The 26,945-nt window shown below is 41.7% G+C and overlaps 2 protein-coding genes across 7 annotated transcripts in view; both read right to left on the bottom strand.

Moving 5' to 3' along the window:
• Window positions 1-24,852, bottom strand: part of CUNH2orf42 (chromosome unknown C2orf42 homolog) — a 30,148-nt gene extending 5,296 nt beyond the window's left edge. The window contains exons 1-10 of one of the 6 annotated variants that reach the window (XM_064572363.1): window positions 24,599-24,674; window positions 14,569-14,793; window positions 13,536-13,813; window positions 12,318-13,152; window positions 11,485-11,595; window positions 8,499-8,603; window positions 6,035-6,139; window positions 4,276-4,383; window positions 1,852-1,952; window positions 340-502 (exon numbers count right to left, since the gene is read on the bottom strand). In XM_064572363.1, the coding sequence (XP_064428433.1) occupies window positions 340-502; window positions 1,852-1,952; window positions 4,276-4,383; window positions 6,035-6,139; window positions 8,499-8,603; window positions 11,485-11,595; window positions 12,318-13,140 (1,516 nt within the window). In that variant the 5' untranslated portion in view covers window positions 13,141-13,152; window positions 13,536-13,813; window positions 14,569-14,793; window positions 24,599-24,674. The other 5 variants (XM_064572364.1, XM_064572365.1, XM_064572366.1 and 2 more) reach the window with 5 other exon arrangements.
• TIA1 (TIA1 cytotoxic granule associated RNA binding protein) overlaps window positions 24,789-26,945 on the bottom strand; it is a 40,940-nt gene continuing 38,783 nt past the window's right edge. Inside the window, exon 15 of the transcript XR_010405597.1 lies at window positions 24,789-24,924. The gene's annotated coding sequence lies outside the window, so the exon portion shown is untranslated. The remainder of the gene's footprint in view (window positions 24,925-26,945) is intronic.

The raw sequence follows: 26,945 nt of genomic DNA, 5'->3' as shown, positions 1-26,945 counted from the left end.
TCGTTGGGCGTCTGCCTTCGGCTCAGGTCGTGATCCCAGAGACCTGGGATCAAGCCCCGCATCGGGCTCCCTGCTCGGCGGGAAACCTGCTTCTCCCTCTCCCACTCCCCCTGCTTGTGTTCCCTCTCTCGCTGTGTCTCTATCTGTCAAATAAGTAAATAAAATCTTTAAAAAAAAAACAAACATTGTTTCAAAAGACACAAAACACTTTTTTCCACGATGGCCTTTACAAGATGAATGAATATTTGTTTAAGGTCAAGATTCAAAGTCTAGGACAGTGCAATGCACACAGCTGACCCTCTAAGGAAGCTGCGCTATTGAAAACACAATTTCACTTACCAACTTTGAGAAAGGTTTTTAGTTCCAAGGGTCGCAACACAGGTTGCTTTTCTATACGACCATAGGTTTCTGCTATGCTCTCTACTTCCACTTTAGGGCATTTAAACAGCTCATAAGTCCCATCCCGGTTCTGGATAAAACTCCGAGTGATTTCCAAGGGCATCTGGACACAGAGACAATACCAAGAAAAGGTAAGAAAGGAAAAACTCAAAGTAGACAAACATTTGGATGATGACAGATCTTTTACTTATTCTTTTTTGTTAAGTACACTCCAATTAATTAAAACTTCCTCTTGTATTTTCAAGTAAACACTGTCAACTGATCTGCCTTTTCTCCTTTACATCATTCACGGCTTTCCTTTTTCTTCTGTAACTTTAAGTTGAACCCCAGCCAAAGTATATATGAACAGAACCCCTAACATCTTCACAGCTATTCAACGGCCACTGGCATGGACTTGCTCTCCAGTCCGTTTTATTCCTCCCCCTGCCGCTCTGCCAGCATCATTCTCCTCCTGGAAGCCCCACTGATACTGCCTGTAGGGGACCTCACACCTTGCATGCTTCACACCATCCTTGGGACTGAGCCAGACAGAACTTGAACTGGTCATTGCCACTAAACAGCACGGTGAGCTTCTCATGGCCTGTTTCTCATCTGCAAAATACAGTTAATACCAAAGCATGGCTGTGAGTCTGAATGAGGTGATGCAGGTAAGTAATGGCCAGCAGACCGACACGCCATGATTCTTAGCTCTCTTCCCTCGCCTCACGGTGCCTCCCTGAACCCCTGCTCTGGGCCAGAAACTGTCTCTGTGACACCAGCATTTAAAGAGTTTCTCAAATGTCTTTAGTGCTAACACAGGCCTTTTCTAGGGCTCACAATTAAGTTCTATAGCTTCCCAACAACTTATTTTTTTTTCTGAATGTAACAACACTTTGCAATTAAGCTAATCTTAATGTATCCAATCATACTATGCTGAATTTTCTACATTAACCCTCAAATTTTCAGGATTTGCTTGAAAAAGAAAATGTTTAAAAATGTCTAATATTTCCCTTGCAAAAAGAATGCAAACTAATTAAGGGTCATTTCTCTAATGAGGACTAAATTGCAGTTTGCGGAGAAGCATTCAATTGTGCTGGCTTCACTGACTTTACAAATAGTGTATCATCTCAAATTATTTATATACTTTCTAGCTCCCTGCCAGTTAATCTAGGGCTCACCATAGCTAGTAGGGGTTCGTGATTTAATTTACAAGAAAAATGATCTCTGTTTTCTGATCCCAAAGGCAGAGAAAAGGAATACTCTAACTTAAGATACTTTTTCAAGCCATAAGAAATAACCATTAAAGTCATAGCACCAGACAGCTATGAATATTTCTGAATAATCTCTTAGTATGAGAAAAAGCAATTCTCTTTGGTGTCTGTAACTCAAAGAACTGGTGCAAACATACTTCTTGCACTTGTTTCTCTCTCTTCCCCTCTTTGCCCTCCTACTATTGTAGAAATACCCTCTTACCTCTGGGGTATCTAAGATTTGTTTAACTTGCAGGATATTAGTGATATGCCAGGTATACTTGGAAAAGGTTCCCAGTGGCAAGGCATCTTTCCGAACAAAAGCTTCAATGTAAAAAGGGAACATGATTAGACTACCAAAAAATAACATTCTCTTTCATTGTATATGTTATCCAGTTTCTAGAAAGTTCAGGGCAGTACTATCCTCTTATAGAATCTCAGCACTTTGAAAAAGAAATTCTAGAGGCAAATCTATAATGGCTTTGGCAAAATGTGATAAATGATATGGATTTCTGCCAAATAAAGTCTCTGATGCTTCTTTGAGATACTATTTATTTTTGCTACCTTAGAAACTTATTTTTTTTTTTTTTAAAGATTTTATTTATTTATTTGAGACCGAGAGAATGAGAGACAGAGAGCATGAGAGGGAGGAGGGTCAGAGGGAGAAGCAGACTCCCTGCCGAGCAGGGAGCCCGATGCAGGACTCGATCCCGGGACTCCAGGATCATGACCTGAGCCGAAGGCAGTCGCTTAACCAACTGAGCCACCCAGGCGCCCTAGAAACTTATTTCTTAAACAAACAAACGAAAGAAACTTATTTCTTTGACACAGCTGCACACACTGGGCTCCATTATAAGAGCCTCTTACAATCTCTTACAACTTTAGATGTATCAGAGGTCAAATTACAGTTCTTAAAAGGATTATATGGAGTTTAAGCCAGTTAACGTGGTTGCCAATCTATTGCCTTGCCTGCAGGGTTATAAAGGGTTTCACCAAAGGGCCTGAAAAAATAGCGAAGGGATGGGTTAAAATTAATGTATTAGGAGGCCTAAAGTTTAACGTGAAAGAAAGAATCAATGCTGCCTCAGATAGATAAGCTGTGAAGACAAAAAAAAAATTTTTTTTAAAGGTTTTATTTATTTATTTGACAGAGATAGATACAGCGAGAGAGGGAGAGCACAAGCAGGGACAGAGGGAGAAGCAGGCTTCCCGCGGAGCAGGGAGCCCGATGCGGGGCTCGATCCCAGGACCCTGGGATCATGACCTGAGCCGAAGGCAGATGCTTAACGACTGAGCCACCCAGGCGCCCCGAAGACAAAATTTTTATGGCCCTAAACAGTGATTCACAGCTTGGACTATTCAAAGATAGAATTAAACCTCAAACAGTCCCTATCATATCATCAAATAACTACTAACTAAAGAAATAGCATTGATTTCCAGCTGTAGTTACTCTTGGGCTATTTGCCACTGAGCCATCCTTTCTTCCTCCTTTTCTCCCTCTTATTTCCTTACACTACCTAATAAGTACCTTGACATTTCTAGTAGAAAATGTAATGGAAAACCAAGAAATATGCACCACAATAAAGCAAATATAAGAGTTCCAAGCCTAAGAATTACTCTAAAAATAAAATTTTCCTTCATCAAAAATTGGGAGTTGTGAAAAACAAGTTTGTTTGTTTTTTTTTAAAGATTTTATTTATTTATTTGACAGAGAGAGGGATCACAAGTAGGCAGAGCAGCAGGCAGAAGTAGAGGGAGAAGCAAGCTCCCTGCTGAGCAGGGAGCCTGATGTGGGGATTGATCCCAGGACCCTGGGATCATGACCTGAGCGAAGGCAGACGCTTAACCGACTGAGCCACCCAGACACCCCAACAAGTGTTTTTGGTTTTTTTTTTAAGATTTTATTTATTTATTTGACAGATACACAGCGAAAGAGGGAACACAAGCAGGGGGAGTGGGAGAGGGAGAAGCAGGCTTCCCACGGAGCAGGGAGCTCGATACAGGGCTCCATCCCACGACCCTGGGACCATGACCCGAGCCGAAGGCAGATGCCTAACGACTGAGCCACCTAGGCACCACAAGAAGCCAGCCCAAATAATGATTAGAGCCTGCAATGCTTTTGTTGAAATGGGTTCATATCTAAAAATATCAAACTTCAGGATGCCTGGGTGGCTCAGTCAGTTAAGCATCTGTCTTTGGCTCAGGTCATGATCACAGGGTCCTGGGATCAAGCCCCAAGTTGGGCTCCCTGCTCTGCGGAGAACCTGCTTCTCCCTCCCCCTCTGCCCCTCCTCCCAGCTCAATATCATGCTCATGCTCTGTCTCTCTCAAATAAATCAATAAAATCTTTTTTAAAAAATAAAATAAATTTAAAAAAATTATCAAACTTCTTGGTGGGCACCCTTATTGCACTTCATTGTTCTTTTACCAGGTTTGTGCTTTCTGAATCTTTCCATTACCTCTTACTGGAATAAGTATGGGGCCTTTGAGGAGGGTGATCATTATTCCAAGAGCTGACTGGCTAAGGCTTCATGCTCTGAGCATGTGACTCAAAGTCCTAATCCTGAAAATTCCACATGGTTTTTCTAAACATAATTCTTTAAGGTCAAGACATCTACTGCTATTCCCGAGGAAAAAAATCCCATACCTGTTGTGGAGTTGGGAAGCCGTTTCTTTGCACTTCCTATAGATATTCTTTGTTGCAGGGCATCGAAAAAGGACTGAGGAATGTGGAACACCAGTGGCTCTGGTTTGCCTACAGCAAATAAGAAGAAACTCATTTAGAGAAACTCAGTGGGCTTTCTGACAAGAAATGGAACTGGGTGGCAATAATAACTAAAACTGCCACGGAGGCTGCTTTATACAGAAGCAAAAGGCTTTGATTGACCTTTATGAGTCAAGCACTGTCACCAGCCCTACTCTTGATCCCTCATAATTGTAACAAATACAGCAGGCCCTTGTCATCCACCAAAGATAAAATTTTAAATCCCCTGTTTTGTAAACACCACTGCAGCCCAGACCTTTCCCTTTAAAGAGTATATGAAATGAAATGAGAACAATGAGGCTGAGTTGAGAAGGTAAACTTGATTCAGTCCTGCTCACTGTTCCCAGGCATTTGCTATGTGCATTCATGTCCAAGCAAAGTAACTGCAAGCTCCCACTCAGATGGTCTGGGCCATGAGCACTGCAGACCCCAAAGTCAGGACACTGTTTATCCAATAAGCATTGGCCTTTCTCTCTGAATATGATCTCAAAGCAGGCAAAATGTTTGAAAATACTTTTTTTTTTTTTAAAGATTTTATTTATTTATTTGAGAGAGAGAATGAGAGGGAGAGAGAGCATGATGGGGGGAGGGTCAGAGGGAGAAGCAGACTCCCCGCTGAGCAGGGAGCCCGATGCGGGACTCAATCCCGGGACTCCAGGATCATGACCTGAGCCGAAGGCAGTTGCTTAACCAACTGAGCCACCCAGGCGCCCAATGTTTGAAAATACTTAACAAACCTCTTAAAGAAACTTGCAAGACACAAGGGTCAACAAAAAGTCAGCAGAAAGAGTGTTCAGGGGAGGGGTCAGAAGAGTTCAGACTTTTTCCTTAAAAATTGTCCAAGCGGGGGGCGGCGTCTGGCTGGCTCCATGGGTAGAGCATGCAACTCCTGATCTCAGGGTCATGAGTTCAAGTTCCACACTGGGTGCAGAGCTTACTTAAAAAATAAAATAAAATCAGGGTGCCTGGGTGCTCAGTCAGTTGGGTGTCTGGCTCTTGGTTTTGGCTCAGGTCATGATCTTGGGGTCATGGGATTGAGCCCCACATTGGGCTCCACACTCAGCAGGACATCTGGTTGGGATTCTCTTTCCCTCTGCCCCTCGGCAACCCCCTCTCTACAATAAATGGATAAATCTTTAAAAAACAAAAAACTGCCCAACAGGCTAGCCCCAACAGAGGGGAAACATCCAGAACCACTACCTGCCTGGATATAACTTAAGAGTGACTCTTAGGGGCGTTTGGGTGGCTCAGTTGAGCCTCCGACTCGTGATTTGGGCTCAGGTCATGATCTCAGGGTCCTGAGATCGAGCCCTCTGTCGGGCTCCATGCACAGTGCGGTGTCTGCTTAAGATTCTCTCTTTCTTGGGCGCCTGGCTGGCTCAGTCGTTAAGCATCTGCCTTCGGCTCAGGTCATGATCCCAGGGTCCTGGCATCGAGCCCCGCATCGGGCTCCCTGCTCCGCGGGGAGCCTGCTTCTCCCTCTCCCACTCCCCCTGCTTGTGTTCCTGCTCTCGCTATCTCTGTCTCTGTCAAATAAATAAATAAAATCTTAAAAAAAAAAAAAAAAAAAAAAGAACTACAACACAGTTACTTTAATTTCTCCTCCTTTCAGCAATAGCCAAGTCAGGTGACCAATACTTACCATCAAACTGATAGTGCATGGTTTGATGGATGCGTTCTGTGACGCTGGCCAGCCAGTCTTGGAAGGATAAGGTCACTTGTGCCTCATCCAACAGCTGACCGGAGGCTAGGAAAAACAAACAAAAAACTTTTCAGTAACTTTTATCTTTTTTTTACAGAAACAACAGTTAGCTGAAGATTGAAAAAGCTGAGGATTTTATACAGAAAAGGGCAATAAGTTGAAATTCAAAGAAATTTAGATACATTAAGTGAAATGGAAGATTCTACATTTTTGTTTTGTTTTAAGAATCCTTCACCCGAAGTGAAAAGCTGTGGAGATACTAATGGGTTTAAGATTATTAACCATAGTAAGTCTGCAGTCTTTCATCAACATTAAACTGCAAATTGAAGTGGTGTCTGGCTGACTCAGTTGGTAGAACATGTAACTCTTGATCTCGGGTTGTGAATTCAAGCCCCATGTTGGGTATAGAGATTACTTAAAAATAAAATCTTTGGGGGCGCCTGGGTGGCTCAGTCGTTAAGTGCCTGCCTTCGGCTCAGGTCATGATCCCAGGGTCCTGGGATCAAGCCCCACATCGGGCTCCCTGCTCGGCGGGAAGCCTGCTTCTCCCTCTCCCACTCGCCCTGCTTGTGTTCCTGCTCTCGCTATCTCTCTCTCTGTCAAATAAATAAATAAAATCTTTAAAAAATAATAAAATAAAATAAAATCTTTGAGGGGCGCCTGCGTGGCGTGGTCGGTTTTGGCTCAGGTCCTGATCTCAGGGTCATGAGATCAAGCCCCACCTCGGGCTCTGCACTCAGTGTGGAGTCTGCTTGAGACTCTCTCTCCTTCTCCCCCTCCTCCCTGCTCTCTTTCTCTCTCATAAATAAATAAATCTTAAAAATAAATAAATAAAATCTTTGAAAAGCAAAATAAAATCTCTGGAAAAAAAGTCAGCTGCAGATTGAAAAAGAGCCTTGTATAATGGCTGCTTTAGAGATCTATAAATCAGGAGATAATGATGCCGTAGCTACTATTCATTTGAAACTAAATTCTCATTAGGTAAATGTATATAGTGATAATTTGGGTAAAAAGCTATTTTATTCTATTTTATTTTTTCTTTGCACCAAAGGAAGTGATGTTAAAAATCTTCTAACTGGGGTGCCTGGGTGGCTCAGTTGGTGAAGCATCTTGCTTCAGCTCAGGTCATGGTCTCACGGTCCTGGGATGGAGCCCTGAATTGGGCTCCCCACTCAGCCGGGAGTCTGTTTGTCCCTCTCCCTCTGCCCCTCCTCCTGCTCATGCTCTCTCCCTCTCTCTTAAGTGAATAAATAAAATCTTAAAAAAAAATCTCTACTTGGTATATTTTTTTAAGTTCAAGTCATATATATATATATATATATATATATATACACACACACACACATATATATATATATAAGATTTTATTTCTTTATTTGAGAGAGAGACAGAAATAATGACAGAGATAGTGAGAGAGAGCACAAGCGGTGAGGAGAGGGAGAAGCAGACTCCCCGCTGAGCAGGGAGCCCAACTGGGGCTCTATCTTAGGACCCTACGATCATGACCCGAGCTGAAGGTAGCCACTTAACCCCTACCTGATATTTTTGATCACACTCCCTGACGTTCTGGAACCTAAATGTTCCAGGAACATTTATTCCTGGAATGTGTAAGTTCTTAATTGGTTAATTATAATTTGGTCTTGTATTATTTGCTATTTATGTACTGGTCTTGTCTTCAAAACCAGAGTATGAGAGCAGGAATGATGTCTGGTTTTTAATCACCCAGCCATAATATATGAGAGTTAAGAATGTTGATCCCCAAATGTATAAATTTAATTATTCTGACTAGAAAGGTAAATATGTAAGTTATGTTCAAATTAAGTCATTTTGTCTCCTAACTTCAGAATGATACCCATGCTACTGCTTTTACATGTTTTCAAACTTAATTTTTTTTAACACACATTGACTTTTATTTATCATTTTTAAAAGTAACCTCTACGCCCAACGTGGGGCTCGAACTCATGACCCTGAAATCAAGAGTCACATGCTCTACTGACTGAGCCAGCCAGCACCCCCAAATTTATAACTTTGGAGAACAGATTATATTTGTCTTTCTCAACAAATATTTATCACTGCACAATTGTAAAATATGTTTCTTCTTCAACTTTGAGGCTCCATACCAACTGCATGTGGGTAATAAGCAACAAAAGGAAAATATCCTACAGAACATGTGCTGCCAAGACACGAAGTAACTTCTGCTGCATTTGTTATTTAAAGACACGATTCAGTTTTGAGTAGGATTGGAAGCCAGTGGAACAGAACAGATCTCAGCCTCAGTGCCTGCTCCTGTTTATCTTAGCACTCTCTGGGGGATAACATGCAACATTTCTTTCCATTATATCGCTTTGGGCTTCTTTAGGATGATTTCCACCTCTTTAGCCTACCCTGGGGAAGGGAAACTTACCCTGCCTTTTTAATGAAGAAGCAACCACAGGTTTTTTCAGGCCACCTTTCCTTAGATGACTGCTCACTGCATCCTGAGACAGTAGTGAACTGTTCGTCTGTGCACCTAAACCACAAACCATTACAGTGTTTAATAACATGTCTGCAGAAGAGAAATTGATTCAATATTAATTTCTGAAGAGTCTAAAATATAAAAAATCTTTTTTAATTTTTAAGTTAGCTTCAGTTTCTAGAAGGAATTAGCATTAGACTTTATACATAACATTTTAAGTTTCATATGCTCTTTACAGGAAATTGGGGTGTAGGTGGAGGACCTAGAAGTGAAAAGAAAAAAAAATTTGCCCACTGCTCCCACCTCTCAGAAAATCACTATCATTTCTGATGAACTATTGTCTCGTGTGTGTGTGTGTGTGTGTGTGTAAATAGTTGATTTTACTTATTTTGTGATTTTAAGTAACTGTGATTGTACCAGGATTGCCAAATTTAGCAAAAAAAATTCTGAATTTCAAATAAATAGTTTTATTTTTAATATAAGTATGTTCCAAATATTGCACGGGACATACTTATACTAAAATTATTTGTCTGTATGAAACTCAAATTTAACTGAGCATTGTTTTTTACCTGAGTTATCTAAACATTTCTTTATAATTCTTTTTTAGATTTTATTTATTTATTTATTTGACAGAGAGAGAGAGGCAGCAAGAGAGGGAACACAAGCAGGGGGAGTGGGAGAGGGAAAAGCAGGCTTCCCGCTGAGCAGGGAGCCCGATGCGGGGCTCAATCCCAGGATCCTGGGATCATGACCTGAGCCAAAGGCAGATGCCCAACAACTGAGCCACCCAGGCACCCCAATAATTCTTTTTTTTAAAAAAAGATTTATTTATTTTAGAGAGAGTGAGTATGTGTGTGTGCACGGGTAGGGGTAGGGATGGAGGGAGAGAGAATCTCCAGCAGACTCTACGCTGAGCACGAAGCCTGACAGAGGGCTCAATCCCAGGACCCTGGGATCACCACCTAAGCCAAAACCAAGAGCTAGACACTCAACTGACTGAGCTACCCAGGCACCCCTATAATAATTCTTTATACTAATTTTTATAATTCTTTATAATAATTTTTAATGGCTGCCTGATATTCTATCAAGTAGCTTTATCATGGCTTATTTAACTATTCCTAGTGGTTGTCTCTTACTTGTTTCTAATTTTTCAACATTATAAATATCTGTAAAATGAGTATCTGTGGACAAAATGTTTTTCCTGTATCAAGGACTATTTTCTTATAAAAGATTATTTATAATCCCCCTATTCACACACATGCACACACACACTCTCTCTCTCTCAAATAAATAAATTGGGGTGCCTGGGTGGCTCAGTTGGTTGAGTGTCCGCCTTCAGCTCAGGTCATGATCCCAGGGTCCTGGGATCGAGCCCTGCGTCAGACTCCCTTCTCAGCGGGGGTCTGCTTCTCCTTCTCCCTCTGTGCTCTCTCTCTCAAGTAAATAAATGAAATCTTTAAAAATAATAATAATAAAATAAAATAAATAACTCTTTAAAAAAAAAAATTATTTAGAATCAGGTCTACTGAGTCAAAGGATAAGAACTTTCTTTTTGGGGGTGCCTGGGTGGCTCAGTTGGTTGAGCGTCTGCCTTCAGCTCAGGTCATGATTCCAGGGTCCTGGGATCGAGCCCAATGTCGGGCTCCCTGCTCAGTGGAGAGTCTGCTTCTCCCTCTCCCTCTGCCCCTCCCATCTGCTCGTGCTCGCTCCCTCTCCCTCTCTCAAATAAATAAATAAAATCTTTAAAAAAAAAAAAAAAGAACTTTCTTTTTGAATTTCAGGTTTTCTTGGGAAAGACTAATAAGTAAACATTTAATGACAATCTCTGCTCTATATTGCTGCAGAATCACTTCTTAAAAACAGAAATACCGGGTGCCTGGGTGGCTCAGTTGGTTAAGCAACTGCCTTCTGCTCAGGTCATGATCCTGGAGTCCCCGGATTGAGTCCCGCGTCAGGCTCCCTGTTCGGCAGGGAGTCTGCTTCTCCCTCTGACCCTCCCCCCTCTCATGTGCTCTCTCTCATTCTCTCTCTCAAAAAAAAAAAAAACAGAAATACCCACGTCACTTTGTTTCTCCATCTTTCTCCAACATCCTAGCACCCAAACTCCTGTGCTCATATGACCATCTGACCCACCTCTAAAAATACTCTACCCACAAAAATGTTTCTACCCACATGTGTGGACTAGAATATTTTTCTTTTGTTTAGAGTCTAGGTCTTTTAATACTTATTTACTAGAACAGTATTTTCATATTGATTTATTTGACTACTTAACTGACACTGGTACATTTACATTCAAAAAGAAAAAATATACATATGGTGCCACCTATTGAAAATGAAGCTAAGAAACTACACTCTTTTTTTTTTCTTTAAGATTTTATTTATTTATTTGACAGAGAGAGACACAGCGAGAGACGGAGCACAAGCAGGGGGAGTGGGAGAGGGAGAAGCAGGCTTCCCGCCGAGCAGGGAGCCCGACATGGGGCTGGATCCCAGGACCGTGGGATCATGACCCGAGCCGAAGGCAGACAGCTAATGACTGAGCCACCTAGGCGCCCCAGAAACTACACTCTTAAATTAGTTTGGAAAATATAATTAACCGTTATCACAAATTTCTAAAAACACTCTATGGACGAAAACTTCATTACACTGTCCTAAGGCAGATTAAGGTGTAAGACTAGTCCAAATGTTTAAGGGTTGAACAACATATACAATAATAAAAGTAGAGTCTGGTTAGATCTTATACTTGGCCAAAAGAACCAACTCTTAGCTCCACTTGACAAAGAATCATCAGTGGACGATAAAACTTTTTCAAAAAAGTTAAAAACATAACAAACACTATTTCTGTATTTGCTAAGATTCAGTGAAACATATAAAATAGAATAAAACAATCTCTAAAGACAACACCACTGAACAAACAACCCAAACAGTTTCTCACCAGGTACTTCCTCCTTCTTCCTCTTCTTTGGCTTAGAGGCAGTAGACTCACAAGCTGTTACTGTTGATTCTGAATGGCAACCTAACTGGGGCACAATAACCTCTTTAAGACCTAAAATACAACAGATTTCTTAATTATTAATACCATCCAAGAGTAAATATGGGCCCCTGCCTAGAGAAAAATTAATTGGTAAAAACTAAATTATGGAGTGATTGCCCGCTTTAAAATAATTTCCTTTAAAGAACTCCCCAAGACATAGGTTTTTATTCATGGATCATTAACATGATGAAAGACTTTACAGAGAAATAAAACTAAAAAGTTGGGAGCTACTGCCAACTAAAGATCATTAAGAAATGAAAATAAAAAGCATCTACAAGATAAAACTGTTAAAAACCACAACAAAAGACTTGCTGTAAATCTTTAAAGATATTTTGAGCAGGTACTAGTTTTCCTCATCTTCAAAGATAAGAAACAAGCAAGCAACCCAAAATAAAAGGGTTTTTTGTTGTTGTTTATTCTTTGTTTTTTTTAACATAGGGTATCTGTGAAAAAGTTTAAAAAGAAGGCAAAGCAAAGCTAACTTTTGCTAGATTCATTGTCTCAGTAAAAACGCCCAAGTCTCTTGATCATTAATTTCAACCAACCAACCAACTAATCAACCAACCAACCTTTATGCAAGTGTGCTGACTGCGATTAAAAGAAGGAATGCTTTTCATTTGAATTATCTAGCAACTGCTTCTGAAGGTTGCTAGGACAATCTCCAAATGCCATCAGTGGAACTCTTTCATTGCCATTTTAGAAAAACAGAGTAACTGTGTCAACACACCACCTACCGCTGGAATCAAAATTTAGGAAGTCTGAGAATTCCTGGGCCAATGTCTCATCACTGGCAAAGGCACAGATGCAAGCAAAGAAATGAATACATCTCTGGGCCACCTCATCCTTGGAGGCGTTCGACTTGTGAGATTTCAGAGCCTGGCAGGAGCAGAAGAACCGGCGCTCGGGCAAGCTTTTGGCACTGATTTTCTGCACAAAGGATGTATGCAAATACCCCAAACTGTGCTTCTGGCTCGCCTTGCATTTCACCACCAGGATGTTTTTAGTAATCCTCTGTACGAGGGGACCTGTGGGTTCCGTGGCCAGTTGCCAGATGGTTTGCTTGGTTTCTGGGGAGGCCTGCATTGCATTCAGGACCGAGCTTTTCAGAGTCAGAGGGGTGGCTTCTGCCTGGCAGTTCACCGCCAGCTTGATGTGCTGGCACTGATTTTCCACTACGCCCTGGGTGGCAGCTTTCAGGCATGAGGGGACATGACACCGTCCGGAGCTCAGCTGAGTGATGATTGTCCCGTCCACCGTCTGGATTGTCGTCTCTGACACGCCTAGCTCCACAAAGCATCGGTGATCGGGGCCCCGGTCTCTTTGCCGCACTGAGTAAACCTGCAGATCGGAGCCTGTGATGATTTTGACAGCTTCAACACTGGGCTGCTTCCGTGCCCCGTAGCGGAATATGGTTCCACATGTCTTGTTCTTGCAGCTCAGTCCCCGGGTTCCATTGTATGTGCCGCATCGGGGACACTTTCTGATTCCCCTCAATGTGGCCTTCCCCAAATCAGACAAGAAAGCTGGGACTTTAGTCCTCAGAGAGTTGGGTTCCATTTTTCAAAGGCCCTAGAAAAAGCAATAAGCCCATCAGCATGAAAATACATTCATACACACACATACACAAAGTTAAAATCATTTATGATATTTAGTACAGAAAGTAAAATGTAAAGAGGTTAGCTACCATTTTCAAATTGTACGCTCAAACAGAACATTCACTTAAGCCATCAAACAAAAGTGAAGGAACCCTTGCCTTTCATATCATATATTTTTAAAATCCTAATATAATAATTAAAGCATTTCTCTAGGCTCAAAATGGTTTTATACAACAACCTAGATTAGTTAACCTAATTTTTACATGCACAGATGTTTAATTTGAACAAGAACTGGAGAACAGGAAAGATGAATTCTTTCCTTTCCACCATTCCCCACAAAACCTGGCACAATCCTACCTGAATCAGCTGCCAGAGCATCTGGAAAACAGTGTAACCTGAATTCGTAAGACCTGAAAGGTGTTTCATTTGTGATGATCATAGAGGACAGGCAAAGATATAATCATTTGCAGAGTAAATGATACTGTTTAACCCAAAGTCTTTTGAAGTTTGAACTCTATGGTGTAACAATGCAGACATTCTGCCTCCTCCTTCTTGGCCAGCCAATGGCAAAGCTCCTGCCCAGTGTTCCAGAGTAGAAGAAGATTCCCAGTGCCCTAAGTGGAGATCCTGGCAATCTGTAAGTAAGACAACAAAAAATATTAAGGTCATAAAAATAGTATGATTCTCTCCTCTTAGAATACGAATCCAAGTCTTCTGCAGGTTATTTGAAAAATATTTGACAGCAATTGTTATGGAAATGGCTGTTTCGTTCTTCCGACTTAAAGCAGGTAAAACAGTGCTAATGTCATTACATTGGTAGTTGTCAAGAACACCCAGAGCCATGACATATAATTGGCCAAATACTCATCCTTCCCAATAATAATGCGTTATATTTTAGAGTGCTTTATGCTTTTCCAAGTGCTTTCACATTATTTCATTTGAACCTCACAATACTAGTATCCCATTTGAGCCAAACAACCACCATGCTTCACATGAAAATTAAAAAGTTAAGTAACCTGGGGCGCCTGGCTGGCTCAGTCAGTAGAGCAGTGACTCTTGATCTAGGGATCCTGAGTGTAAGCCCCACACTGGGCATAAAGAATACTCTAAAAAAACCAAAAAACCCCCCAAAAACCAATAAAATGCTAAAAAAAATTTTGAGGGGTGCCTGGGTGGCTCAGTTGGTTAAGCTTCTGACTCTTGATTTCAGCTCAGGTCATGATCTCAGGGTCTGAGATCAACCCCCAAGTCAAGCTCCGTGCTCAGCCGGGAGGCTGCTTGAGATTCTCTCTCCCCGTCTCCATCTGCCCCTCCCCTGCTCACCCTCCCTCTCTCTAAAATAAATAAATAAATCTTGAAAAACAATTAACATAAAAAAAGAGTAACTTGCCTGAGGTCACCCAGCAAAATCAGCAATGTGGTTTCCAGTGTCTGCTAAGAAGAGTGTGAATCTTGGGGCGCCTGGGTGGCTCAGTCGTTAAACGTCTGCCTTCGGCTCAGGTCATGATCCCAAGGTCCTGGGATCGAGCCCCACGTGGGGCTCCCCGCTCCACGGGAAGCCTGCTTCTCCCTCTCCCACTCCCCCTGCTTGTGTTCCCTCTCTCGCTGTCTCTCTCTGTCAAATAAATAAATAAATAAATAAATAAAAGAAGAGTGTGAATCTCTGCTTTTGATTTCCCCTCCAGTATTATGAAAATTTTCAGACATAGGCCGCCTGGGTGGCTCAGATGGTTAAGTGTCTGCATTCGGCGCAGGTCATGATCTCCGGGGTCCTGGTATGGAGTCCCTCATTGGGCTCCCTGCTCAGCGGGGAGTCTGCTTCTCCCTCTGCCTCTCCCCCCTGCTCATGGGCGCTCTCTCTTTCTCAAATGAATAAACAAAATCTTAAAAAAAAAAAAAGAAGTTTCAAACATATAAAAAAACAGAACTATACAGCAAACTTCCACATGCCCACCCACTAGATTCTACAATTAACATTTTACTGTATTTGCTTCATTACATATTTATTTATCCTTTTCTCCATCTATCAATCCCTCTTATATCTTATTGCATTTCAAAGTAATTTTTTTTTTTAAAGATTTATTTATTTATTTGAGAGAGCGAGAATGAGAGAGAGTACATGAGAGGGGGGAGGGTTAGAGGGAGAAGCAGGCTCCTCGCTGAGCAGGGAGCCCGATGCGGGACTCGATCCAGGGACTCCAGGATCATGACCTGAGCCGAAGGCAGTCGCTTAACCAACTGAGCCACCCAGGCACCCCTCAAAGTAATTTTTTTAAGGATTTCAATTATTTGAGAGAGATTGAGAGAGACAGAGAGAGCATGAGTAGGGCAGAGGGAGAAGCAGACTCCCCGCTGAGCAGGGAGCCTGACTTCGGGCTCAATCCCAGGACACTGAGATCATACCTGAACGAAGGCAGACGCTTAACTGACTGAGCCACCCAGGCGTCCCTAACATTTCAAAGTCATTTACAGGCATCAATTCAGCACTCATATTATTAACTAAAGTCAACTTCTTTTTTTAAGATTTTATATTTTTATTTTTAAGTAATCTCTACGCCCAACATGGGGTTCAAACTCACAACCCCAAGATCAAGAGTCACATGCTCTACAGACTGAGCCAGCCAGGCACCCCAAAGTTCAATATATTTTTTAAGATAATCTGCTTGTGATATTGAAATAGGCTATTAGTATTGCTCTTGCCCCTTGACCCCAAAGGATGATCTTGATAAAATATTTTCCCTCCTCGGGGTGCCTGGGTGGCTCAGTCATTAAGCATCTGCCTTCGGCTCAGGTCATGATCCCAAGGTCCTGGGATCGAGCCCCGCATCGGCTCCTTGCTCCATGGGAAGCCTGCTTCTCCCTCTCCCACTCCCCCTGCTTGTGTTCCTTCTCTCGCTGTGTCTCTGTCAAATAAATAAAATCTTAAAAAAAAAAAAATTTTCCCTCCACATGTTCTATAGTCTATCTTTTTTTTTAAGATTTTATTTATTGATTTGACAGAGAGAGACACAGCCAGAGAGGAAACACAAGCAGGGGGAGTAGGAGAGGCAGAAGCAGGCTTCCCATGGAGCAGGGAGCCCGATGCGGGGCTTGATCCCAGGACCCTGGGACCATGACCTGAGCTGAAGGCAGACACTTAACTGACTGAACCACCCAGGTGCCCCATATAGTCTATTTGTTAATCAATAAATTGTAAAGTACAAATAAGAAAAGTCTAAGACTGCTCACCTTTTCACTGGTGCTATGAATTAATCTCCCAACTGTAATATTTGTTGAGTATCCACTAAGTGAATAAAGCTTTGTGAAATATGATCTAGTGCAGGATTTTTTCATCTTGGCACTACTAAGATTTAGGGCTGGATAATTCTTTGTTGTGGGGAACTGTCCTACACACTGTGAATGTTTGGTAGCATCCCTGGTCTCTACCCACTAGATGCCAGTAGTAGTCAACTCTTCCTCCCCAAGTGGTTAAAAAAATAAAAATGTCGCCAGATATTGATGGATGTCCTCTCAGGGGGGCTAAATTACCCATTAAAATCCCCTGATCTAGAGACAGTAGCCTGTTCACACAGCATTTCCTTTCCAGATCAATAAACTTCTTTAGTAGGTATTTTCGTTCAGCCACACAGGGGATCTTAGAAGAGAAGGTTGTTCCAAGTCAAAAGATGAAAGATTTAGTTTGCCTTTTACCACCAATTACCTCTGTGACCAAGGTTTTTTTTTTTTTTTTTTTTAAAGATTTTATTTATTTGACAGAGAGACACAGCGAGAGAGGGAACACAAGCAGGGGGAGTGGAAGAGGGAGAAGCAGGCTTTCCACGGAGCAGGAAATCACCAAACTGTTTTCCAAAACGTTTTTATATTCATACCAGCAGTGTAGGAGGGTTCCTGATGCTTAACCAACTGAGCCACCCAGGAGCCCCCTCTGTATTCTATCTTTGCAACTTTTCTGAAAATGTGAAATTATTCTAAAATAAAAAGTTTATTCTTGGGGTGCCTGACTGGCTCAGTCAGTAGAGCATGTGACTCTTGATCTTGGGGTTGTGAGTTTGAGCCCCACATCAGGTGTAGAGATTGCTTAAAAATAAAATATTTGGGGGGCACCTGGGTAGCTCAGTCGTTAAGCGTCGGCCTTCGGCTCAGGTCATGGTTCCAGGGTCCTGGGATCAAGCCCCACATCGGGCTCCCTGCTCAGCGGGAAGCCTGCTTCTCCCTCTCCCACTCCCCCTGCTTGTGTTCCCTCTCTGTGTCTCTGTCAAAGAAATAAATAAAATCTTTAAAAAAAATTAAAATAAAATATGTTTAAGATTTATTTATTTATTTTAGAGAGAGTGCACGTACATGCACAAGTGGAGGGGAGGGACAGAGGGAGAGAATCTCAAGCAGACTCCCTGCTGAGCAGGAGCCTGATGCTGGGCTCTGTCTCATGACCCTAGGATCATGACCTGAGCCAAAATCAAGAGTCAGACACTTAACTGACTGAGCCACCCAGGAACCTCATTAAAAATAAAATCTTTAAAAAAAGTTTATTCTTGGGGCGCCTGGGTGGCTCAGTTGGTTAAGCGACTGCCTTCGGCTCAGGTCATGATCTCAGGGTCCTGGGATCGAGCCCCACATCGGGCTCCCTGCTCGTCGGGAAGCCTGTTTCTCTCTTTCCCACTCCCCCTGCTTGTGTTCCCTCTCTCGCTGTCTCTCTCTCTGTCAAATAAATAAATAAAATCTTTTAAAAAATAATTAAATAATTAAAAAAGTTTGGGCACCTGGGTGGCTCAGTTGGTTAAGCGACTGCCTTCGGCTCAGGTCATGATCCTGGAGTCTCAGGATCAAGTCCCGCATTGGACTCCCTGCTCAGCAGGGAGTCAGCTTCTCCCTCTGACCCTCCCCCCTCTCATGTTCTCTCTCTCTGTCTCATTCTCTCTCTCAAATACATAAATAAATAAATAAATAAATAAATAAAATCTTAAAAAAAAAAAAGTTTATTCTTGGGGTGCCTGGGTGGCTCAGGCGTTAAGCGTCTGCCTTCGGCTCAGGTCATGATCCCAGGGTCCTAGGATCGCCTGCATCGGGCTCCCTGCTCGGCAAGGAGTCTGCTTCTCTCTCTGTCACCCCCCCACACTTGTGCTCTCTTGCACGCTCTCACTCTCTAATAAATAAAATCTTTTAAGAAAAAGTTTATTCTTAAAAAAAAAAAAGTGCCATTAGTGGGAGAACTGCTGAAACCCAAATAAAGTCTGTATGTAGTAGAGTTAGTAGTATTGTACCAGTGTTAAAACCTTAGTTTTGACAAATGTCTCATGGTTAGGTAAAATGTTAACATTTGGGAAGGCTGGGTGAGGGTATACAAGAATGTCTGTATAATTTTTTATCTTTTCTATAAATCTAAAATTATCCCAAAATTGGGCACCTGCATGGCTCAGATGATTAAGCGTCTGTCTTCAGCTCAGGTCATGATCCCAGGGTCCTGGGATTGAGCCCCGCACTGGGCTCCCTGCTCGGTGGGGAGTCTGCTTCTCGCCCTCCCTCTGCTTCTCCCCCGCTCATGCTCTCTCTCTCTGTATCTCTGTGTCTTGAATAAATAAAAATAAATAAATAAATAAAAATAAAATCCTAAAAAATAAATAAAATTATCCCCAAATTAAAAGTTTTTAAAAGAAATGTACATTTGTAATTTTGAAAGATACTAACAAATTTCCCTCTACAGAGAATAATCAAAAAAGTAAAAGAAAAAATAAGAGGAAAAAGTGGAATTCCTATGATGATGCTAAAACTATATAGAGCACCTTAAGGTTTCACCATGATAATTGGCAAACCAGTTCCTACCTTAATGAGCAAAGTTGTTTTTTTCTACTTTAATGATATGTTAAGTGATCATCAATGAATTTTTAAAATTAATTTTTGTTAAGCTCTTCCATATATATGTATTTCATATACATACATACATACATATATATATATATATATATATTTTTTTTTTTTTTTCTATTTTGCAATTGAAAAACAACCTGAAGCTCAGAAGTTAAACTTGGTCACAGAGGGGCGCCTGGGTGGCTCAGTTGCTGAGCATCTGCCTTCGGCTCAGGTCATGATCCCAGGGTCCAGGGATAGAGCCCCACATCGGGCTCCCTGCTCAGCGGGGAGCCTGCTTCTCCCTCCCCCCACCCCACTCCTACCCCCGGTTGTACTGTCTCTCTCAAATAAATAAATAAAATCTTAAGAACAAAAAAAGAAACCTCTTTATTGAGGTATATTTTACAGACCATAAAATTCACCCATTTTATGTATATGATTCAATGATAGTCATTACATTTGTAGAGTTAGGTATCTGCCACTATAATCCATTTTGAGAACATGTCTATCACACTAAAAAGATCCCTCTGGCCGTTCACAGTCAATTACCATTCCCATCCCCAGGCAATCACTAACCTGTTTTCTTGTCTCTACAGATTTAACTTTTCTGGACATTTCATATAGATGGAATCATATAATATATGGTATTTTATGTTTGCTTCTTTCACACAACATGCTGTTTTCTAGGTTCAACCACATTGTAACCTGTATCAGTATTTCATTGTCTAAATTGCTGAAAAGCGTTCCATCCAATGGATATATCATTTTGTTTATCCATTCACCAGCAGATAACTGTTCTGTTTCCAATTTTCGGCTATTATGAACATGCTGCTGAGAACATTAACATGCATTTCTCTTCATTTCTCTGAGGTATCTATGTACCTAAAAGTGGAATTGCAGGGTCATACGGTTTACTTTTAACTTTTTAAGAAACCACCAAACTGTTCTCTAAAATGTTTTTATATTCATACCAGCAATGTAGGAGGGTGGGTTCCTGTTTCTCTCCTTCCTGGCCAACATGTGTTATTGTCTTCTTTATTATAGCCATTGGATTAGAGTAGGTGTAAAGTGGTAGGTACCTCATTGTGCTTTTAACTTGCATTTCTCTATTGAATAATGATGTTCAGCAACATACTACATGCTTATTTAGACATATCTGTCTCCTTAGAGAAATACTATTCAAATATTTCACCCATTTTAAAATTAAGACTGAGGGGCACCTGGGTGGCTCAGTCGTTAAGCGTCTGCCTTCGGCTCAGGTCATGGTCCCAGGGTCCTGGGATCGAGCCATGTTGGGCTCCCTGCTCAGCAGGGAGCCTGCTTCTCCCTCTCCCTCTGCCCCTCCCCCTGCTTGTGTGTGCACTCTCCCTCTAATAAATAAATAAATAAAATCTTTTAAAAAACAAAGAGACATAACCCAATTTAAAAATGGACAAAGGATTTGAATGGATATTTCTCCAAAGAACATAAACAGCCAATAAACATATGAAAAAATGTTCAACATCATGTAAATTATAAATCAAAACCACAATGTGATGCCATTTCACAGCCACTATGATGACTAAAAAAGGCAAAAAATAACGAGTGTTGTCATGGATATTGAAAAACTAGAACGCTCATACATTATTGATGGTACTGTAAAATGGCAGAGCCACTTCGGAAAACTGATGGTTGATGGTTCCTCAAAATGTTAAAGTGAGTTACCATATGACTCACAAAAGAATATATACCCAAGACAACTGAAAACATACAAAAATTTGTACATATATGTTCATAGTAGTAGTATTCATAATAGCCAGAAAGTGGAATCAATCCCAATGTCCATCAACTGATGAATGAATAAACAAAATGTGATATACCCACACAATGGAATATAATTTGGCCCTAAAAGGGAATGAAATTCTGATACATGCTATACGAACCTTGAAGTATTATGCTAAGTGAAAAAAGCCAGACACAAAAAAGCTACACACTGTATGATTCCATTTAAATGAAATATGAAGAATAGGCAAATGCATAGAGACAGAAAGTAGATTGGTGGTTGCTAAGAGCAGAGGGAAAAAGAGGAAACAAGAGTGCCTGCTGGTGAGTATGAGGTTTCTTTTTGGAGTGAAGAAAGGCTGCAAAACTCTGTGAATATATAAAAAAATCACTGAATCACAACACTTTAAAGGAGTGAATTTTATGTTATGTGAATCATATTTCAATAAAGCTTTTTTTAAAAGATTTATTTATGTATTTATGTATTTATTTTTGAGAGAGAGGGGAGGGGCAGAGGGGAGGGAGGGGACAAGCAGACTCCATGCTGAGTGCGGAACCCAACACTGGGCCCCACCCCACAACTCAGAGATCATGACCTGAGCCGAAACCAGGAGTTGGACACAACTGACTGGGCCACCCAGGCGATCCTAATAAAGCTGTCATTAAAAGGGGTGCCTGGCTGGTGCAGTTGGTGGAGCTTGTGACTTTTGATATTGGGGTTGTGAGTTTGAGCCCCACACTGGGCATAGAGATTACTTTAAAAAATAAAATTAAAAAAAAGGTATCATTAAAAATAGAGGGAAAATATTTGGAATGCAAATGCTAAAGAGCTAATTTTCTAAAATAGGAGTTTTTTTACAAATCAATAAGAAAAACAAACCCACTAGAAAAATGAGCAAAGAGCATGAAAAGACAGCTTGTGAAAAATAAAAAACAAAAATGATTTTAAACATCCAAAATTCTATCTTACAATAAACAAGAAGCAAATTAAAACAAGATAATACTTTGGCAAAATGACAGAAAAGATAAACATTATCATTGTGTTAAGATGTGGAGAGACAGTCACTGCACATGGTTGGTGGGGATGTAAACTGCAACATCCTCTTTAAAGGACGTAAATAAAATAAATGTACAACATATACTTTAACTTAGCAATTCTACTTCTAAGACTTCATGAGTTCTCCTGTCACATGTACACAAAGTATGTACAAGGGTACCCCATGCAAAGTTGTCCAGAACTGCAAAGAATGGAAACAGTCTAAGAGCTGACGAAAAAAATTATGGTGCAGGCATACAATATGCTACTGTATGGGCACCTGGGTGGCTCAGTTGGTTAAGCGACTGCCTTCGGCTCAGGTCATGATCCTGGAGTCCCGGGATCAAGTCCCGCATCGGGCTCCCTGCTCGGCAGGGAGTCTGCTTCTCCCTCTGACCCTCCTCCCTCTCATGCTCTCTGTCTCTCATTCTGTCTCAAATAAATAAAATCTTTAAAACAAAACAAAACAATATGCTACTGTAAAGCCATTAAAAAGAATCAGATAGATCTATATGTACTGATAAGGAAGACATATTAAGATATACCGTGGGATGAAAAAAGGCACTTCATGTAGGATACTCTTGGTTTAAAAAAGAAAAAAGAGGGCGCCTGGGTGGCTCAGTTGGTTAAGCAACTGCCTTCGGCTCAGGTCATGATCCTGGAGTTCCTGGATCGAGTCCCGCATCGGGCTCCCTGCTCAGCAAGGAACCTGCTTCTCCCTCTGACCCTCCCCCCTCTCATGTGCTCTCTCTCTCGTTCTCTCTGTCTCAAATAAATAAAAAATAAAAAGAAAAAAAAAAGAAAAAAGAAGGGATATACACACACACGTCTATGGTCTCAGAAGTGACTTAGGACTTGGGAAATAGTAGGAGGGAGGCTTACATATCACTGTTTTGGTTTTTTTTTTAAGATTTTATTTATTTATTCATAAGAGACAGAGAGAGAGAGGCAGAGGGAGAAGCAGGCTCCCCGCTGAGCAGGGAGCCCGATGCGGGACTCGATCCCAGGACCCTGGGATCATGACCTGAGCTGAAGGCAGACGCTTAACCATCTGAGCCACCCAGGCGCCCCATATCACTGTTTTATACTATCTGAATTTTAAACATGGACTCATATCACTTATTATAGATTCTATATTGCAAGCATATACAAACAAGTAACACAACCTGTAAAGAACCTGTATTTGTCAAAGAAAATGAAAACACTAATTTGAAAAGATATATGCACCCTTGTATTCACTGCAGTATTATTTACAATAGACAAGATATGGAAACAACCTAAGATGGATGAATGGATAAACATTTGGTTTGTATGTGCGCCTATAAAATGGAATACTATACTGGAATACACCATGGAATACTACTCAGACATAAAAGAGAAGGAAATCTTGCCATTTGCAACAATGTGGATGGACTTCAAAGGTATTATGCTAAGTGAAATAAGACAAAGAAAGACAGAGAAAGACAAATACCATATGATTTCACTTGCATGTGGAATCTAAAAAATGAAACAAAACAAAACTCATACATACAGAAAACAGATCGGTGGCTGCCAGAGGGGAGGGGGTATAGCAGGGTAGGAGAAATGGGTGAAGGGAGTCAGAAGGTACAAACTTCCAGATATAAAATAAGTCATGGGAATGTAATGTACTGCAAGATGACTATAGTAGATAATATCATATTGCATATTTGAAAGCTGCCAAGAGAATAAATCCTAAAAGTTCTCATCACAAGGAAAAAAAAATTTTTTTTGTAACTTTGTATGGTGACTGGTAACGACTTATTGTGGCCATGATGTCACAGTGTATACAAATATCGAATTAGGTGGTACACCTGAAACTAGTATGTTACACGTCAATTTTACTTCAACTTAAAAAAAAAAAGGGTAAGAAAAGAACCTGTATTTGAATCCTGCCTAAAAAAAGGTCTCTTCTAAACAAGTTTACAAAACTGCCTCCTCAGCAAGATGGTGTAAAGGGACTGATACTGGAAGAGCCAACCCAGGAATGCTCCCTGGAAGTGGTGCGTTTTAATCAAGGTACTGTTCAGCTGTAGAGCTGTACAGTTTGGTGGATGCTGTTTAATGCTTGTGAAGCAACGGTAACTGAAGAGAACGAATGATTATCATGAATAAAACATAAACCCTGCTACCTTTTACTGAGTAGAAGCCCTTCCCATGCATTTACTCCGGTATTGCTCACCATAATCCAGTAAAGTGGGTACTATTTACCATTTTAGAGTTGAAAAAATTGGCTCAAAGAGAGTAATGATTTGATGAATGTCTCACAGCCAGCAACCAGATAATCTAACATGAGTTTGTAATCTACAGGATTCCTTGTCAAACAACAAGTAAAAGGAAGGGAGACGCCTAGAAGCCAGGCCTCCCGATTCCCAGGTTTTCATTAGCCCTGCGCCGTCTCGGAATAGCGGAGAAAGGCCGCTCCGGCCTTGCGGACGCGTGTTTGGGAACCCCGCCTGCAGGATGCGCACCTCCCGCCTGGCTTCCGGGACCCGGCCCACCCCCAGAAGCACCGTTCTGGGACCTGCTTCCCGGCATCCTCCCCGCGCGACGGCTCACTTCCGGTTCTAAGTAGGCCCAAGCAGAAGCATCACCTGGCCGGGACTCTGCTCCTTGGCCACGCTCTCCGCCGGGATTCCCGGCTCTACGCCCTCGTCGCACTGCTGTCCCCGCCTTCTGTCAACACGGCCCCCTTGCCTGCTCTGCGCGCCCTCCCCTCACCGCGGCCCCGGGGCCCCAAGCTGATGACCGCCCTCACCTCCTCTCTCTTCGCCTGCCGCGGCCTTTTACAAACGCGGCCAAACTGTTCGCTGTAACGACCGTCGTTATTGGCCAGGGCCGCCCACGCGCGGCGAATACCCGCCCACTCGGCTCACCTTGTCTGATGGGAGTTGTAGTTTCCTCCTGTAGGCGGCTAAGAATTGCGGCGGAATGCCGGGGTGGAGTCTGCGCTAACCCGGCGGCTGTAATGCGCAGCTTCTTCGGTGGGGCCGGAGTGCTTCTGGACGACCGTGCTGGGACAGAAGGCACCGATAGGGTTCTAGAGCTGATCATGACTGTTTCAGACCCGAGAGAGCACTGTTTCTGCATAGAATTCATTGGTTATCGAAGCAAAAATTGTCATAAATTATCTGCATTATTAGCAGATGTTGACTGTGATTTAGCGTTTTGTCAAGGGAAGTCTTGTCCACCAAAGTATTCGCTGTTTGTAAAACTTGTGTGTTTATGTCAGGCTATCTTTTTCTACCTTAACTACATTCTGACATACTACTTGAACGTTTACCTTTATAATGAACTGAAATCGGCTTCCTGTGTTTTAGTTCTGGTCCTTGAATCAAACAATAAATCTCAGTACTCTTTGTTCATGGTTGAAGGTAACTTCTGAGTTTAATGTGTTAAGGATGAGACCCTTGTCTGTTGGAAAATTCTGGAATGAGATTTCCTGCAGCTTTGGCCTTGATTCTGTTACTTACTAGGGGTGACACTGTGGGCAGATTGCCTAAAAACATTAATCTTATCATCTATTAATAAGAAAAATGGTCCTTTCCGGGACTCTGGTTTGCTATATTGTTTCTCAAACTGGGGGGGGGGGGGGGGTAAAAGGGCACACTTTTCCACAAAATTCTTCCAATTTTGTGTTTCCATTTTGATTATAAGTTTTTAAAATGATGCTCAGTATATCCTGGGTCATCTGGAGGAAAACCTAGTAATACTGTATAGGATTTCAATGCCTGGTTGTGTTTATGATTGTATTGATGCCAAATGATTCTCTAAAGAAGTTGTTCAACAGGAGCGCTGTATAGATGCCATGGATGTTATTAAAGATCCTAAGGGGCACTGACTCAGTCACTAGAGCCTGCGACTCTCGACCTCAGGGGTTGTCGTTTGGAGCCCCAGGTTGGGTGTAGAGATTACTTAAAATCTTTTTAAAAAAGAAAGGAAAAAAGATCCTGCAATACACAGGACAGTCCTCTCAACAAAGAATTATCTGACCCAAAATGTCAATAGTGCCAAAATTGAGAGGCCCTGTGTTAGAAAGTGGGGAGGATACTATAAAGTATCCTCCAAATTGAGAAGGCACTTTGAGGCCAAAAAATTAAGCAGTCAACCTCCCTACAGTTTATAGAATTTTATTAACTTACTGACAGAAAGTGTTCAGAGGGTGATGATCCAGGCAGCTGTGCAGCTATTCTCTGCAAAATCCAGACCTTAGTCTACAGATTTTATAGAACGAAGGGATGCTCAGGAGGGCACTGTAGTGAGGTCAAAGGTCTGCATACATTTAATTGATAGCTAACATTTAACAGACCTCAGGCGCCCTCTGTGCATCGGGGAGGTGGGGGGGGGGGGGATTGTTATCTCTAGGAATTACCTAAACAAATTTAGAGAAGGCAAGAGCAAGCTTCACCACATTCTGGTCATGGCATACATTAACATCTAGGGGACCTGGAACATGTAGCCCCAGGGGGAGATCATTGCAGGGACATGGATAAGGCAGGGGTGGGGGGTGTGGGGGGGAACGGGACAAAGATGGAGTCAGTAGTGTCCGCACTCCTAAACCCTGTTTTAGAGAGTGTTTAAATTTTTTTCACTGGATTTGCCCAAATGTGTCCTAAGAGATTTGTGGGTTTTCTGTTTAGACACGTTATATGTTCAAGTCAGGAAAGAAGCTATCAAAGAGCCCCATTCTAGAAGAGGGGATTTCCTTCCAAGCCAAACACACAGGGTTCTTCTATTCCTCCTTCAAAGAAGGGGCTTTGAAGAAGCAATACCATCATAGAAGTCCTTTCTCAGCCTTCTTCTCATAAACAGAATTCTCAGAATTGTACAATACTCTCATATGACACAGTAGCCCTTCTTTCCCTGTTCTCTGAACATCATTTTTTCAGCCTCGAGGTAGATTTTTGTTGTGATGCCTGAGTCAAGCTATTCATTCACAGTGATCCTCCATGGCATCAAGATATACTGTAATAGTACAATTATTATACAAGGAAAGGAAAACATTAGAGAAGTGATATTGTAAAAGTTCCAACTTGTGGCAAAGCAGGATGTGAAAATAATAGTGACTTTTTTTGCCCCTCTGCTGCTTTAAGATCTGATTGTTT

The sequence above is a fragment of the Mirounga angustirostris genome, unplaced genomic scaffold (assembly GCF_029215605.1).
Source record: "Mirounga angustirostris isolate CCGP_5_RB_7025 unplaced genomic scaffold, mMirAng1.0.hap1 SCAF_10, whole genome shotgun sequence".
Lineage (NCBI taxonomy): Eukaryota > Metazoa > Chordata > Mammalia > Carnivora > Phocidae > Mirounga > Mirounga angustirostris.
The sequence above is the reverse complement of the archived record's forward strand: the minus strand, read 5'-3'. Positions and strand labels throughout refer to the sequence as shown.